The sequence below is a fragment of the Mytilus edulis genome, chromosome 5 (genome assembly GCF_963676685.1).
Source record: "Mytilus edulis chromosome 5, xbMytEdul2.2, whole genome shotgun sequence".
In the NCBI taxonomy this organism is placed as follows: domain Eukaryota; kingdom Metazoa; phylum Mollusca; class Bivalvia; order Mytilida; family Mytilidae; genus Mytilus; species Mytilus edulis.
Window position 1 is genome coordinate 92,600,732 of NC_092348.1, and position 18,706 is coordinate 92,619,437.

The 18,706-nt window shown below is 29.8% G+C and overlaps 3 protein-coding genes across 13 annotated transcripts in view; 1 reads left to right on the plus strand and 2 right to left on the minus strand.

Moving 5' to 3' along the window:
* The window catches only part of LOC139525556 (kinesin-like protein KIFC3), a 54,315-nt gene extending 49,022 nt beyond the window's left edge, over positions 1-5,293 (plus strand). For 8 of the 11 annotated variants that reach the window (XM_071320995.1, XM_071320992.1, XM_071320996.1 and 5 more), the window contains one exon: positions 3,037-5,293. In XM_071320995.1, coding sequence (XP_071177096.1) covers positions 3,037-3,246 — 210 coding nt within the window. In that variant the 3' untranslated portion in view covers positions 3,247-5,293. Of the gene's footprint in view, positions 1-666; positions 1,285-1,325; positions 1,366-3,036 lie in introns of those variants that run through there. The other 3 variants (XM_071321002.1, XM_071321003.1, XM_071321001.1) reach the window with 2 other exon arrangements.
* Positions 1-18,706, minus strand: part of LOC139525559 (tRNA-dihydrouridine(20) synthase [NAD(P)+]-like) — a 627,966-nt gene that overhangs the window by 53,235 nt on the left and 556,025 nt on the right. The window lies entirely within an intron of this gene.
* LOC139525561 (uncharacterized) overlaps positions 9,084-18,706 on the minus strand; it is a 68,870-nt gene continuing 59,247 nt past the window's right edge. The window contains exons 6-7 of the mRNA XM_071321011.1: positions 17,612-17,818; positions 9,084-14,379 (exon numbers count right to left, since the gene is read on the minus strand). Coding sequence (XP_071177112.1) covers positions 14,063-14,379; positions 17,612-17,818 — 524 coding nt within the window. The 3' untranslated portion in view covers positions 9,084-14,062. The remainder of the gene's footprint in view (positions 14,380-17,611; positions 17,819-18,706) is intronic.

An 18,706-nucleotide genomic window follows, 5' to 3' on the forward strand; every position in this document is an offset into this window, starting at 1 on the left:
ATATTTCGTGGTTTTATCTGTACAGAAGATTACATTGCGATTTAATTTCGTAGTTTCCAGAAAATGAATGAAATATTATTTGTATGTTAAATTTTCAATGGTTTTAATTTCATGGATATATTTTTTCCACGAAATAAACGAAATAAAATCCTCCACAAAAAGTTCTGCTATTTCAGTATATGACTCATTCTATTGCAATTTATGCTTTGATCTTTAAAAAAAAATTACAAGTGTACATTACTTTTAATGTTAGAATTTGATAAATATTTGTAAATAAAGTTACTTACAAGTGTAGAAATTCCTCACACAAGAGGACATATTTCACATTGTTGTAGTATTGTGGATTCATATGTGTACAGTATTCAAGTACCAATAGAAACATTCTATATATCACTGACACTGCATTTTTTCTGTATTTATTTTCATCATATCATTCATGTAACCTCTTTCATCATACCATTTCATATTTCTGCAGTAAACAGATGCATTTTTTATCATTTTCATTTCAATTCACCAATAATCACTGTTAATATTTTACTAATTGCTATTTATTTCTTAGTTAAATGATAGGATTTCTGATACAGAAATATTTATTTGGATTACAAAATAGTGTTTTTTTTTACAAATTAGTATGCTATATTTATTTTTTTCGTAACCATTTTATAGACCTGTTTTTCTGATGAATCAACTAAAGGTATAACAGGTTTGTTCCAGATCTTGTTTCATAATTGTTGGTTAAAAAAATGTCCATGAAACATGAATAAGGAAAAAATCATCTTTTCTGGAATATGCCTGAATATTTTAAAATCAAAAGCTTTGTTAATGATTGATTTCAAGCAAAGTCATATTCATATTTTAAGCTTAAAGGCTGAACATAAAGCTTGCATTTGCTCTCATATAAATGAATTACTGCTAGTTGCATGTGTATGTGTTTATAAAATGAGGATTTGAGGGCTGGCAATTATTTTTCTAAAGCTAACACATTGAAATCTAGATGTCTTTTCTTAAAAGTTGCCATTTCTTTCAAAAGATATCGAGGGCATTAAAACCGTGAGACATTGTTCAGAAAAAAAATTAATATACATGCTTCTGATGTATGAAATCCTTAATTAGGTACAACTGTGAAAGTCCAGCAAATTATGAAACACCTATTTTTATATTTTACCAAAATCCTGAACTAAAATGCCAGACAAAATATTATAGATTTTTGATTTTCTTTGGTTTTGCTCAAATAAATCCAGACCTCCACAGCCCATAATTTCAGTATTTTCACAGGTTTTTGTTACTAACATTATTTAACAAGTTGTGCTGTAATTTAATTTCAGACAGTAAAATCTCGGACATATCGCCCCAGTCCATAGACAGGTGAATGACAACATTGTAATTTTGTCTGCATGCTTTAGTTTTAGCCAATTGTAGTTTATATGTAGCTTAGATCTAACCTTTTTTCCTATTTTGATAACTTTTTATAGATTATCCAAACATATTTGTCATGATTTAGCTTGCTTCATTTTATTTACATGGAATGGTAAATTATTTTGAATGTTTTTATTTGTATCAGTTCTTATTACCTAAGTAACAAAATTTAGGATAGTGGATTGATTATTATTCTGGGATACTAATTTCATTGATTTTATAGTTGCAGAAGAAACATTAATTTGAAGATCAAAGAAGTACAAATTTCTATAGTCTAGTTTGTAGACTTGTAAAACCAGTAATTTAAATATCCACGTAACACAATTTTTTCTTAATCCCGTAAAAAATAAATGAATCCACTGTATCTGAAGAAAGAACTTGAAAACGTACAAATCAGAAGTATATAAGCCTGAGGAGATGGCTTCCATCTTTAAAATGAAAGACTTTAGTGTGTTTCATTTCCTTTTTTATGTTGTGCTTTTTTAGTGGAAGATTTTACCTTTGCAGATGTATATAAATTTGTTCAGAACTGGTGTTGATTTGCCCTCATGGTTTTGCCAAACAATCTATTATAACTACAACTGCATCATTGTTTTGCAAGGAACCTTCAGTTAAATTTTCTCATTCTTTTATATATTCATTTGTATTTTATGGTTTTCTTTCAACTTCTATAGTGTTTTCTGCTGTTACATATCCTGTACATCTTTGAGTGGTTTAGTTTCTGTGTACATCAAAATCTCATGTAGTTTTTAAATATGTTGAAACAAAGTGCAAAATTTCTAAGACTACAATATTTGTTTAGAAAGTTACTGATTATAATAGTTCTCAAGAGAGTACATATGTGATTGGTTAACATAGAGAACCATATATAGTGGGATGCTTGCTTTGGATTATATCATGCATTTGTTTAATTACATAAAAATAGGGTTTAGTTTGCATGCTGAATTAAAGACATCAATTTTTTTTCCATGGGTGTTCACTTATATTTCATAATATTCATGTATACCAAAAACAAAATCATACTTTTCATGATTCCAAACTTTATGATAGTGCCAATTCTTGTGAGTTATGATCTATATTCAGTTATCAAGACATCAGCATTAAAGGTGAATAGTTCTTGTGAGTCCTACCAAGTAGACATGTTCCATGTTATGCTTACAGTTACAATTATGGAGAAGATTTGTATTTTTGTCATTCCCTTGAAATGAATTCTTTCTCATAACAAAGAAAGTTGTGATTTCAGTACCATGAAGCTAGAATGGATGATCCAAAGAGAAGTTTTTCCATCAAGGTTACTTTGTTTACGCTATGAAGAAAACACACACAATTTTCCGTGGGCAATGTTTCATCTTACATTGGTGAGCTCTGAGTCAGAATAATGTGTCAGAGAAGTAAGATATGTCTTCAGACAAACAACTTGAGAGCTAACATATTCAACTTAGTATACTAATCTAGTACATAGTTGGATTGATATTAATATCTCATTAGTATGTCTCCAATATTCATGTAAAATTTGTCACAGGATATTATTAAAGTAGCATTCAATCAATCAAAGATATTTAAGAACTGTCAAATTCAATCTTATGCTATTATTTAATTTAATCTAAATTTTTTTTATAGATGGATATGGGAAGCAGTACACCAAGTAAATCATCTACTCCATTGAAGCAGAACATTGGTGGTTCATCCTATACACCAATCAAAAATAGCAGCAGTACACCAACACTTCGAAATTATACTGGTACCCCTATAGGAAGTACCACGCCTAACCAGTCAACACCAAATAAAGGGGGGACGCCAGTTGCCTCTAAATATCCTAGAAGAAAGTGATCGATTTATAAACACTTAATCTGCAAGAAAAGATAATCTCAGTTAAATTTCCATGTGGAAATTAAGCTACTATTGTGTTCAATTTGGATGTATACATTCGTTTTGTTTTCATTTTTTTATACTGTTATTTTTTTTCTCATGAGCTAAGTTAGTTCTTCAAATTTTATGACAGTTAATCCATTCCCCTAATTTTAAACATATAGTGTATAGTTTGTAAATTTCTGTGAAAAAAAGTATATTTATCAAGTTGACAATGATTTAGATAAAGAAATCCTGATTTTAACCGGAAAATTTGCTTTTTTTCTAGAATTTAATGTCATTTCATATTTCATAGACTATCACAATTTTTCTGAAGAATATTGTAATTGCCTTGTTTTCATTATTTTTCACGTTAACAAAAGTATGTTGATCAAAATATAGCCAAAAGATATGTATATCTTGAAATAGATAGATTAGTAATGATGTGCTTAGTGCTTTATGAATATGTGCCTTGTATTAAAACAAATAGTGATATGACCAATGTATAAAGCTTTATTAACGAAGTTACTTTGTTATGAGTGATGTGATGTCTTTAACAATGTTATGAATCTTGTGATATGATAGAGTTAAAAAAAATTAAAGTTTTTGTTTTTGGTGGAGTGAACCTTTCATTATATTTAGTTCACACATCTTTACTTGCCAAGTTCCAAAAATTAAGGAACAAGATTAACAAATTCTTTTTTACCTTGCTGATCTTGAGTTTAAATTTTTTTTTTTAAATTTATCATTTCAAAGTAATGTAATACTTTAGTTGTAGATATTTTTTATAAGGTTTCTAAGATACTTAGTGTATAGCTATGTTTCTTGATGAAAATATTTGCCATAAAACCCTAGTCGGAGAAAATGGGTCTAGTCAACATAAGGAGTTACAGGTAGATCTTAGATGGATATAGATTAGATTAAGATTGGTGGAATTTATTTTTTGTACATGTTTATTCTACTCCTAGATTTTATTTTTGGCATACTCTTGTATCGGTTTTATTTTTGTTGAATATGTTCTATTAGACATAGATAGGTTATTTTTTTTAGGAAAATGAGCCCCAATGATCCTAAATTTATTATTTTTCTTTCTTTTTTGAATGTCAGCAATGGAATTTGATTTTTTTTAATTCATGTTAGTTTTGAGATAAAGAAGAAAATTCCCGCATTTTGAAACTATTACTTGTTAGTCTTTCTTTTCTCTTTATCAATATCAAGAGTATTTACTAGTTATCAAAGGTACCAGGCTTATGATTTGATAATCCAGATGCGGGTGTCATCTACAGAAGACTCATTTTATTTAAACTGACCTATCAGAATATTCTTGTCTTTCTGATTTTTTCACACTTTCTCATTACAAGGCGATAACATTTCCTTTTTTTCATGATTATTTTGTGAGTGTCAATCCATTTCAATAGAACATCTAAAAACAAATCAATGCTGATGCCGTATGTTAGAGAACTGTCATTATTTTTAACTGTCTTAAATTAACAGAACTGCAAAGAAAGATAACTCTTGAATCAAAGAATGATTCACAAATTGAAATTTTCAACAATTAATCAAATATAGGGACAAATCTCCTGCCATGTCAGAAATCCCACAGTACATCATTATTTCAATGAAAATAAAACATATTATTGGCTTAAAGTACTGAACAGTGAGTTCCAAGCAAGATTGTTATTTTTTATTATATACATTTGTACTTATGTGATATGAATGAAATCAGTATTGAATACAAGAATTGTGATTATTGATACTTTGTACAAACAGGTCATGTACATGTTTCAAAAACCTATCAAAAGAAGCAATAAAGGTCTTTCAGTCCATTTCAGTTTGATGTTTTTGCATTTTTCAAATTAATTTGAAGAAAATATCAAAATTTATTTAGTTTCTTTTTACATTTTTTTTAATTCACAATTTAAACCCTTGAACTTTTGGCTATACAAATAGGACTACCTTTATTGGAAAAATGTGCAATCCTTGATACTGCTGATTTTGAGTATTTAAAAATAAATGAATGTTTGGTATATTTTGGTGAATGTATTTATGCCACCTGACAAGAAAAAAAGAGGAAGAAAGCAAAAAAAACTTTGTCAAACTAGCAATAGTAGTAGCGTACAATTCACCATTCTATATATAGGAATAAGAAAAGATATAGTATGATTGCCTTTGAGACAACACTCTACCAGAAACCAAATGCCACTAATAAGCAGAATGCTTTTTGCTTTTTCACTATGAAAGCATGGCAATGATTTACCCATTTATGGAGGTAATATGAAATATTTTGATTGTAAAATGTAACGGAAACAACACATCTTCCATAGAAATCTGACAACTTCTTTGTATTGTATGATATCTCACATCTTTGGTGTTTACGGATACTTGTGTTGATTACAATCACACCATGGGGCTCTATGTTTATGATCAATGAGTCATCCCTGAACAAAACAAAGTATGTAGACAGTTTCTCCAAACTATATTCATAACAAAACTAAATTTAAATGATTGGATCGAGGTTAATCAGAAATATAAGTTGACGTAAAATGTCCGGATTATAACTCGTATATTTTTGGATGAAAGTGGGGAAGTAATGCACATTGTAGAATGATATGAACAAGACGCCACACACTGAAATTCCTAAATATGAAGCTTTACTACAACTATTATATAAGCTCAACATGAATTAAGAAATGAGGTGAAGGTCCGATAAACAAAACAAGAAATACATATAAACTAACAATCATTCAATACACTAAATACAGCTTATAGTTTCTAAGAAACGGACAAAACCAAGAAAACTAAACATTGACCAAATAACCATGAAAATGAGGTCAAGGTCAGATGAACCATGCCAGACAGACTTGTACACCTTACAATAAATCTATGCATTATATATAGTTGACATATTGCTTATAGTATCTAAGAAACAAACTTAACATTGACCAAAATGAAGTCAAGATCAGGTGATACCTGCCAGACAGACATATACAGCTTACAATCCTTCCATTCAACAAATATAGTTGACCTTTAGCTATTGTTTATAGTTTAAGAAAACCCAAACAAAACACAAAAACTTAAGTTCAATGAACAGTGAAAATTAAGGCAAAGTCAAATAAAACCTGCCAGACTTAAATGTACATCATAAAATATTTCTGTAGACCAAATATAGTTGACGTATTGCATATAGTATTCGAAAAAAAAGACAAAAACTTAACTTTAACCACTGAACCATGAAAATGAGGTCAAGGTCTGATGACACCAAACAGTTGTACACCTTACAATCATTCCATATACCAAGTATAGTTGACATATTGCATACAGTATAAGATTAAACTGACCAAAACACAAAAACTTAACTAAAACCTCTGAACCATGAAATTAGATGTACTTGACCACCAAAACTTGACCTTGTGTGGGGACAATATCTTATAATATAACTCTGATAAAATACACAACAGCTTTGTGGTTTGACGTTTACTAGTTACTAAGAAACAGATAAGGTGACATCGTCGTTGTGACGTCGACCTTGGTTACAATGTTTCTTCCGAGATGTTGCCGGTCCCGCAGTCTTCTCGACATTCTCGGGGCCTCAAATTTTTTTTACTTTAAGTAGAAAAGAAAATTGAAATACAACATATAAATTACATTAAATTAAGATTAAAGTCTCTCAAATTAAAAACAAATCACAGTTCATTCACAGTTGAACTAACGTAGCTCATAAAACAAATTCACATTACAGTCCATATTCATTGCGTTACACATTTTAAAATAAATATACTTGATCACTTTATTTCCAAAGTCCATAAAAAAAGTTTAATGTTCTTTTTTTAAATCGTTGTCGTGTTTCCATGGTAACTTTGCATAATCTTTTTCGTGTACTCCTGGAGATTCTATTTCTCTAGCTTCAATCTTCCTAAACGCTTCTAAGTTGTGTTCCTCTGTTTTATGTGAAATAAGTATATTGAAAATACTTGACGCTGTTGATAAGTGTGATTTTTCTGAATGTTACGGTCCTGAAAGTACGTACCCTAGTTTTGATTTGACTGCGGTGGGTCCATTCCCGCCTACAACTTTATCTGCAACTGTTTCGCAATAGAAATCGGCTCCAATTAATAGTGAAATTTCGAAGGTTTCCTGTTGCGTAACTGGATGTGCGAGCTTTAGATCTTGTAAAAAGTTACTGTTCCTGTCAATGAAACGAATGTGGTTCTGTAACGGCGAAGCTATCATAGGAACAATTAATGCATGTTTTGGGATTTTATGTCCAGTTTTAGTTTCAACATAAACTGTGGCTTTATCGAGTCGCCTAGCATTAGTGTTGGTTCTCCAAATGATGAGAGTTGAATCTTTTCAGCTCCTCTCTGCAGGTTTAATTTTTGCGCAAGACTCTCCATTACTCAAGACCTTTAAGCGCCTTCATCAAACAAAATATAAGTATCTGTGCAATGATGATCTACCCAAACGGGGGCCACAGTAGTTTTCAACAATAGATTTGAGTGAAATTGTGCTGACGAGTGTAATAAAGTTGAGTCTTCTTGTATCTCGGTATCCTTCACAAGATTAACTACAGTCGGTGTAGATGTCGTACTCTCGTTTGTACAACTGTGAGCGGAATCTTTCGTGTCAGTGAAACGATTTTCACTTCTCTGGTCTGTGGCAATTTGGCTTGTCTCTGTTAAAATTCGAGCGGCATCATTTGACTGTGGCAATAACGGGGCGGCATAACTTGTTTGTACAATTTCAGGTGAACTAGAAGGGATGAATGGTGGACTGTCTACATTTAAAACTTGATAAGATGAATGTGATGTTTGATTGGAAATAGGTTGTGATGTTTATCTATGAATATTCTAAAATGTCTCAGTTTAGCAACAAAATTTGTAGTATACTCATCTGTGTCTACGATTTTCGTCTCTATATCCTCTGTTTCCGATGCCTTCACAATTTGTTCATTCAGTGTGTCCAGTAACTTGTTCTTCTGTTGTAAATTTTCGTATGTGGCAAACAGCTCCTCTCTGTCGAACTTTCTTTTGCGTCTGCAAATTTTCTTAAAAGTCTGGTAACAGCACTATGATTGTCCGTTCTTATTGATTTCAGCTTTGGTAGCTCCATTAGTTACGGCACCATAAATGTGGGGAAGATATTTTATAATATAACTCTGATAAAATAAACAACAGCTTTGTAGTTTGGCAAACAGATATAATGTTCCAGAATATCTCCCGTGTAATTGGATTGTAGAAAGCAACAATATTGGTGTAAAGGCAGTAATTATGGAATGATGTGGAATTACCTTAGCATTGAAATTTTTAAAATATACATGTTTATCATATTTAGGACAATTTAAAAGTTATTTCTTGCAAAGCAATTAAACAAGTTTTGAAAAGTTATTACCAATGTTATTTCAACTGATCAAGTGGAGCTTATGTTTTAATTTGCATAAGGACAATCTATTTGAAGATGTGTGTGATAAGAATGATTTCTGTTATAATTAATATTGAATTCTAATCACCTATCAGTGTCACCAAACGCATATACAAAAGAACTGAGTGTATGATATGGAACGAAGATCTGGACACTGCCCAGTCAAGTGAAATAAATCTAGTAATAGCAGGAGGTAAAATTGTAAATCTTAATACAAAAGTGTTAACAGAAAATTCAATATCCATTTTTAAATAACTGTTATTTGTAAATGAGAAACAGATATTTCTTAATTTGCAATTTATAAGATGATAAGTCATCGAGGTCAAACCTAATCCCTGATCCCTGTAAGATTTTTCAATCAGATGTATCTTATGTCATTTTTACAAATACAATACAATACATGTGTTTTATAATTTTATTTTACCAGTCAAAACAATAAATTGCTGATGTTACATAAATATTTAACAACGCACATTCAATCTGACGAGAATGGAAATATTCAATATTATCTATACAAAACTTCTAGTTGAGTATATGTGAACATGATTTGTCATCTGTAAACAGCTCCAACATAATGAAATTAGCCACTGAGATGATCATATTTATTCTTTTTAGACATATTCAATTATTATTAAGTTGCAACAGACCATTCACACAACATACTGTGGATTCATTATTATTCGTTGGATACTCATTTTTGTGGATTTTGTGGGAACAGGTGAACCACGAAATTAAATGTTCAATGAAAACAAAACGAAAACAAAATTTTATATAGGCTTGTATGTAGACTTCCGCAAAACCATGAAATTAAATATCCATGAACATACAAGTTTTCCTTAATTCATGCGAATTTGAACCCACAAAAATAAATGAATCCACAGTGCCTTTTATTTTAAATATGCTCATAGCCAGACTCCATGACAGATCTTATAATAATACAGTATCTGAGTCAGTGGTGTACAAATGGTCTATTTTACAACCCATTGAAAACAATTGAAACTGAACAATTAATACACTATCTTAATTATGCTATCACGATTATAGGGAAAAAGGGAAGAGAGGATGTTATATTGCACATTTAACTTAACTTTATAATGAAAATGATAACATATACATACATACACTCATAACATGCAATGTTCACTTATACAAATATAAAAATATCGTCATTAAAATAATTAAAATGCATGTTTAAAGCTATGATTAAGACATACGGCATATTAATTAGTTAACCAGATCTACAAAGCATTTGTATATTACTGTGTAAGTACATAAGTTACAGCTTGTAAAAAAGCAATGGTTTTGAATACATGGTTTAAGAGTTAACAGCAAAGTCTTATTTTTTTCAAATAGTCAAGCCTTTCACTAAAATAAGTACTTTATTTATAGCTTATAATAAGCAATGGTTATGACTACATTGGTTTAAGACTTTTATACAGCAAAGTCTTAATTTTGATTGGTCCAGCCTTTGACTAACCCTCAAATACATACAAAATAAGTACTTTGACACTTGGTGGTTTGAACAAAAATTTGTTGCAATAGACAATTTTCTAGTTCCATGCATTTCTGTCAAAAACTTTGGTTTTAGTGAACATCATTACAGAAGAAAAATTCTTTCTGGTTTATTCTCCATGATGTCAATCACTCAGACACTAGATAAATGTTAATAGTGCAGGGATACAGGCGATCCCCTCTATCTAGTAAATGACCTCATAAAGGCACACATAATTGATGATTTTTTTCGGTGAAGGACATAAATTGAAATTGGTCTATTCATACATATTTGGTTGTATAGATAGCTGCTGGCATCTTATATGTTGGTAAAAAAAAAGTAAATGATAAAATTCTTGTATGGTTTCTATGGATACTGTAGCACCTGGCTAATATAAATGGATGGACTTATTATGTGTCAGACAATAATTCTAAGAAATGATTACCACCATTTTTAATCATGACTTGCAGAATTTATGTAAATATTACCATGCTAAATATTTTTGAAAGCAGAGGTTTTGCTTTAAGAATATGAACATGTGGAATTACAACAAAGCATAAAAGTTACACTATAATAAATAAAACGTGATGTGTCCTATAAAATGACCATAAAATTTCATAAATTGAATCTGCCTAAACCCCCTATTTTATATTTTCTAGCTTTGTCAAAAATGTTGAAAACAAAACACTAGAATGCCAAGGATGTTTTTAAAATAGTTTATAAGCCATTTTAGAAAAATAATCATATATAGATCTAATAAATCACAACTCAAGCCAATGCAATTGATAAAAGCTAGAATTGAATCCTCAAAAAGAAATTCTCCTGAATTAACAATCAAAGTGGACAGACAGATGCACATAGATGAATATATTACATTGTTTATTTTAGGCATTGTATCCTTTTTAACTTCTATTCTTTCAATGTAGAAAATATAAATTGTTCCATAATGGAAGTGTTAAAAATGTATATCACTCATAAAGCATGTTCACATTAAGCACTATTCTCAAATTCAAAAATTCCTGATTTGAGGTGCCTAGGAAGGATGCAAAGATAATTTAATACATAACCATTTATGTGTAATAATATAGAATTATTCTGTAAACAGGAAGATGTAATGCATACTCATATGAAGCTAGATATATCTGATTTAAGGAATCTCTGATTTGTTGTTCCTGATGAAAGTGTGAAAAAAATTCACGAAACTGACAGGTTGTGACAGACAGACAGATTGCACACCAGTATATCCCTTTGTTTTATATGATGCATAATGCCATTAAAAAATACAGTATTTGCTTTATGATTTTGGAATTGCGATGTGTTTTTTTTTTTTAGGAATTTGTAGTTCCTGAGGAAAATGTGAAGAATGAAAATTGACAGATTGCGACAGACAGACTTATAAATATAAAATAACAGTATTTGCTTGATGAATTTGGAATTCTGATGTCAGTACAAAAACTCATTTTTGAAAAATACAAACCTAAATGATTAAATAAACAAAGTTTCAGCTGAATTTACACAGGACAAATCCATATAGAGAGGACAAAATGACAATATCATGTTAATTTACAAAGTTGAGGTAGATTGTTTGATGTCGGTGGGATTACATAATCGTCAAGCTATATATACGATGTCTTAGGCAAGATAAGCAATTTCAAAGCCATTTTTATTCATTCAAAGAACTATACTAGTACTCCTTATCAAAATAATGAAGTTATTATATGAGGGTAGTAATGCCCTTTACTATTCGGCGTCAAACGGTAATTTAAAGCTAACATTAACGTCAAATTGATTAAAATTTTACTGTGATTCGTCAAAATATCCTTATCCTGAGTTGTCAGAGGTCTCAAATAATTATCATTACTGTTATTTTTGGAAAATTTTAACATGATTCGTCAAAATTATAAATTTTTCATCGTCTAAAAGAAAGTGCAAATTTTGTGGTAAGCACCGAAATAACCATTGATGCGATCTGGCCAGAATTCTTACCGTTATTTGTGATGAAGGTACCCCCCATTACCACCCTCTTATAATTACTTCACTACAAGAAGTTTGTCATTAGCTGGAGAGAATTGGAGATGATGAGATCTTTAATTATTTCAGTTATGCTAGTCTTTCCATACTATGGATATCTAATGGCATAGATATAATATTAAATTCTAACCAATCTCTAATGGCATAGATATAAGATTAAATTCTAACCAATTGTAAAATATACATTGAAATCATTAATTCTAACAATTTGTAAAAAAAATATTATGATCAATTGTCGAAGTATAAAAATCGAAAAAGAATGCTTTATAAAATAAATAACTATATTGTACTAATATTTTCACAAAATAATTGTACCCTGATAAATGCAAACTATATTAATAATTAATTTTGCTATTTGAATTTCTCATACCTGTATCACAGTAGAATATATGTTTAATAATTATTTGTTTAATTATATTTAAGTGCTTCTTCAAAGGTATACTTCATAAGAATTTAAAAATAAAAATAAATTTGACTTTGAAATAGATACTGCTATTAAACTTATAAATTGTCATGAAATTTTTGTCAATGTGAAACATGCAACAAAAAGAGAATTTCATTAATAAACAATCACACTTTGACGTTCTCGAGCATGTTAATTACAACGAGCACTTGAATTGCATTAATTCAAGATCTTAATCATGTTATTGATCAGGGATTCAGAATAATAAATGCATATGATTAATTTTTGAATAAACAGTATTTGGTTACAACATTATTTTTTTTTCATCAGTATTTATGAGACGTATAATAATAACAACAAAACTAGTCCCAGTGAGGCTAATAATAATAACACATAAAATATTGTAAAACAATAAAATAAAACATGATTGTCTGCACCTTCAACAAAATATAACAATAACTAAGATACTCAAGGTAAAAGTTATAATAAAATGCCACCAAGGGAATCGTCAACTTGTGTGTAATACAACCCAATCAATACAATTCTACGGATACATGTTAAAATCAAACGATAGCGAAAAATTTACTCCATGTGTATACAAAACTTGATAAGGAGAGGGGATTATTTTCACAAAAAAATCTTAAGACAAAATTTGACCATAAGTTATACTGAAATGATCATGAGAGTATTTTTGTTCTTTTTTAAGAATTTTTGTGAAATTGATCAAAGAGTTTTACCAAAATTTTAAATTCTTGTTGTTGAACACTACAAAAAATTGTAAACAGTATTTTTAGGCCAAAATCTATCATCAATTATTCTGAATTATCTCTCTTTGGCTGTTTAGTTCTGATATAACTTTTTTCTCGAACCAGTTAACGTTTGATAAAGGTATAATTAAGTGATTATTTAAAGTACTTTAGTCCATAAAACATATTATTATAAAAATGTAATAAATAACAGTTTTCAAAATATTCACAACCAGTATGATATATATAAAAGCATGTCTCCTCAAATTAAAATCTCTCACAGTTTTTTGTAATAAAATTAAAATATTCTGATAAATTTTAGATATATTTTATGCCTTCTTTTCTTTTTTCCATACATTTGTAGAAAAGTAAGAGATAAAAACAAATAAGAAGCAAAATAAAAGTGTTTTATTAGGTTGTAAATTTTGAAATTCAGTCATTTTTTTCTAAACATTATCAATAGCACCATATCAAAAAGATAAAAACAAATAACTCCCAATCCACCTTTTGAGCAGACAGAAAGTTTCAGTTTATATCTAATTATGATTTAAAGTGTCCTGGGATTGTTACAAATTTTTACAAGAAATTGTCAATCCCACTCATAGCATACATTTTGTACCTTTCTTTTTCTATCCTTTTTTCTTAATGAAAAACTTTAAAACATGTGAGAGAGACAGATGAATGAACAAACAATGTAAGAAATGGCGGCTACAGATTAACAGGTAACGTCACTTTGTCTGTTCCTTGACTGTACGTCACTGATGTACTATTATTAGATTTATTGGATTTCCCCGATCGGGAACTTGTCGGTGTGTATGACCGATGATACGATGTTGGTTGTGAATGAGTTTGAGAATTAGATGAGTAAACACTAGGAGCATTTATATATCCTCCTCCTTCCCTCATATAAGGTGTGTACATTGATGTGTGATTGTTTGTAGGATATACCGGCTGCATAGGGAAATATCCTTGATGAGTATGTTGGTACTGCTGGGGATAAGGGTGTTGTATTGGATATTGGTGACCTGAAATATAAAACAACAGACTATTAGTTTTATTGTGGAGTTTGATTTGCCGTCCGTTACCACTGAACTAGTACACATTTTTGTTTTAAGTCCAGCTCAAACACGCTTCAGAGTGCTGGATTTTCTCGCTGTATTGAAGACCCATTGGTGGCCTTCCACTGTTTTCTGCTCTTTCGTTGGGTTGTTGTCTCTTTGACACTTTCCCCAGTTCCATTCTCAATTTCATTAAAAAACTGACTAAATAAATTGTTGACACAGAGATATGCCTTGTCAGTATGAAATTTTGATAGATACAATACTGCATATTGAATCTCATTGACTTATGAATCATCAGTGGTTCCCTTTAAACTGACCTAACCTTATCACAAACTTAAACATGTCATTAAAGAGTGTAAAGATTCGGAAGTCATAGAACCATGGCTGATGGGAGGGGAGGAGAACTTAATGTAACGAGATGTGCTAAAGCTACAGTGACTTGACTGTAGGTGTTGCTATCCACCAATAGCAACTTATTCAAAATTCTGACCAAATTGCAATTTGTTTTATAAAATCAAATTGTTCCACTGGTCAGAAATTTGAACTAACTGCTGCAGAAAACCACAGTCAACATACTTACAATCTATAAGACTTTAACTCCACTTTAATGATGTTGTGACAAAATCAGTTTATCAGTTTGTATAGATATATTATAGTCATTTCCATGCTGAAGGAACTGTTATTATTTTGAATTGCTATAAAAATGTACAAACTAAGTTTTCATATAGTTTTTCTTTCTAAAAGTATTCTATATTCATAAGAATCAGATATCATTTTAAATAAAACATCATATATTCAGTAAGGATTGTAAGTATGTTTTATTTCATCACCTTGCACTTTCACAATTTGGCTGAACAATTTGTTCAATATTTTGACCAGTTGAACAATTTGGTTTAATAAAACAAATTGCAATTTGGTCAAAATTTTGAATGAGTTGCAATTGGTGGATAGCAACACTAACAGTCAAGTCACTGTGATACAACTGCATACTACATATCATTAGTGGTTACCTTTAGTGTCCTAATCACAAACTTTAATTTAGGTTAATGTTTCAAAGTCATAAAATCAACTATGAATTCATCAAAGCAATCAAAAACTTGAAACTTTTATTTTACTACAGGTACTTATAATACATAGAGTAAAATGAGCATAAATATGTAATAGCGATCATATTTTGCCCAATTCTCATTAGATTTTTGAATATTCATTTTCAACTTAATGTAAAACTACAGATTTATAATCAATTAAAAAGTCAGAAAGACTGTTAAAAAAGTATTTTTTATTTATCTGCCCTTGTAGATGTAATTACTCTATTGATATCTTGAAATCTGTTCTTAATAAAACTTAATAAAAATTGTACATTTTTAATTATTTTGAAGTTTCCAATTAATTCAATATTCTCCAATTTACTATATTCTTAACCTTTTTAATGAGTTCAGAAATTCTTATTTTTTGTATATTTTTTGTTAAAAAAAATTATTGCCTTGAGAATTTTGAAATGGTTACTTTTCTTTCTAATCTTTAATAATGATTAAAGATAAACAAAAAAAAATCAAATAATTCTGGCTTGAACCCTTCATACAAAATGTACTTGGATTATGGTTTTACATGCCAATAAAACACAAAAAGTCCATTCAATTCTTAATAAATGTTAAAAAAAAAAGGTACCTTATTACGTATTCTCGATATTATATAACGAATACACAAGCAATACTCAAGTGCATTTAAATACAAATAGTCTACTGTACATCGGTCTACTTCACTCACAAGATGCATTTATACAAATTCATTAGCTTATTCAATTCAAAATTTATGATTATGCTATTTTTCTTCATAAAATATGAATAAAAGGAGATGTATTTTTCAATGCAAATCTCACGAGATAGATTGGGAGATAGTTACATGGCACTCACAATAGACTGTTGTTTTTCTCCTTTGAATGGTTTTACTTGCTGTTTGGTGTGACCGAAAGCTCAATGTTGAAGACCATACTTTGACTTATAATGGGTTTTTTTTATAAATTGAGAGTTGTGGTATTGGCACTCATACCAAATCTTCTTATCTCTAAATCAATACTCTGCTGGTGCATGTTGGGTTGCACAATTTATTTATTGTTTTAAAGCTGCAGAACCCTGTGTTAAGCCTATGACTCAGTGTTACAGTGTAAGGATTACTGCAAGACAAATTCATGTCAATGTAATATTTGTTGAATTTACCTGGATTTGTTATAAAAACTTAATTTTGAAATACATTTGTACCTATCTAAGACCAAGTATAGCAACTTAATTGTGAGATACCTAGCAATACCCATTTCAAGTGCACAAATAGTTAACCCCATATTTGTTTGGTATAGGTGTACCAATAGTTAACCTTATGTTTGTTTGGTATAGGGATAACAATACTTAACCTAACCTTGATTTGGTGTAAGTGTTCCAATAAATAACCTTACCTTGATTTGGTATAGGTGAACCAATAGTTAACCTAATGTTTGTTTGGTATATGTGTATCAATAATCAACTTGACCTTGGTTTCGTATAAGCATACAAATAATTAACCTTACCTTGATTTGGTAAAGGTGTATCAATAATCAACCTTACCTTGATTTGGTATAGGTGTATCAATAATCAACATTATCTTGGTTTTGTATAGGTGTACCAATATAGTTAACCCTATTTATGTTTAGTATAGGTGTACCAATAATTAACCTTATTTATGTTTAGTATAGGTGTACAAATAGTTAACCTTATTTATGTTTAGTATAGGTGTACCAATAGTTAACCTTATTTATGTTTAGTATAGGTGTACCAATAGTTAACCTTATTTATGTTTAGTATAGGTGTACCAATAGTTAACCTTATTTATGTTTAGTATAGGTGTACCAATAGTTAACCTTATTTATGTTTAGTATAGGTGTACCAATAGTTAACCTTATTTATGTTTAGTATAGGTGTACCAATAGTTAACCTTATTTATGTTTAGTATAGGAGTACCAATATATAATTAACCGTATTTATGTTTAGTAAAGGTGTACCAATAGTTAATCTTATTTATGTTTAGAAAAAGGTGTACCAATAGTTAACCTTATTTATGTTTAATATAGGTGTACCAAAAGTTAACCTTATTTATGTTTAATTTAGGTGTACCAATAGGTAACCTTATCTATGTTTAGTATAGGTGTACCAATAGTTAACATTACCTTGATTTGGTATGGGTGTACCATTAGCCACAATAGAAGTGGCAGTTGAAGTTGTGCCACTTGTTTCTTGATGTGGTTTACAAAAAGTTCTTCGACAACAACACGCTATTACCACAGTAAACACAATAATTACAATTAAACTTCCAACAGTTATTGTCACTGATGCTGTTATTCCAAGGGAGAAAAACTTTTCTAGGAAATGACTCTCTGAAACAGATAGAAAAATACCATAAGTTTTAAATAGATTGAATGAAACTCTAAATGTATTTTAGGTTTGACTGCAACAAGTGTATATCAAAAGTGACTGTGTGCATGGAATTGTGATTGTCACAGTAATACTGTGGATCCATTATTATTCATGTGATAACAGTTTTTGTCAATTTTGCTGGTAAAACGGTTGGTGACCAACAAATTTCAATGTTTGGCGCATTACAAATTTTCTATAGACTTGTAACAAATGAATTCAATGGTTTACTTTTACAAATTGTAACTTGGATGGAGAGTTGTCTCATCTGCACTCATACCAAGTCTTCTTATATCTATATGTAAGATATTCAGTGATTTGTTTCTATGTATCATGTATAAAATGTCAAATTTTGGACTTTTTTAGCCCACATATATGTCATTATGTAGATATAAAAATCAAACAAAATATGTTGCAAAAGTGGCTTGACCACAGTTCTAATCAAGAGAAACTTAACAAACAGGGGTAAAAAGCTCTTGCAAATTTGTTAAAAAATATACTAGTTTCATAAGATCATGACATTTCACATGTGAAAATTATAAAAACGAACAACTAGGAAAGCAAAGTTCACCATTGAACAGACATGAAACGGTATGCCTTAACTGTTGTAAATATCTGAACTTTAGTCAATTAACTAAATTATCTAAACTAGAGAAAAACAGCATTAACTTTGGTATTACTTTAAGGTCTTGAAGCTGATAAAGTAACAAATTTTCGCCCTGTAATTGCATGACTATTTTTCATTATATCATATGTTTCTATTGATCCAGACTATTCCAGACTCAAAATCAAAGCACAAGAAATTACTTAATTTATCACAAATCATTTATCTGACGAAAAAATATATCATC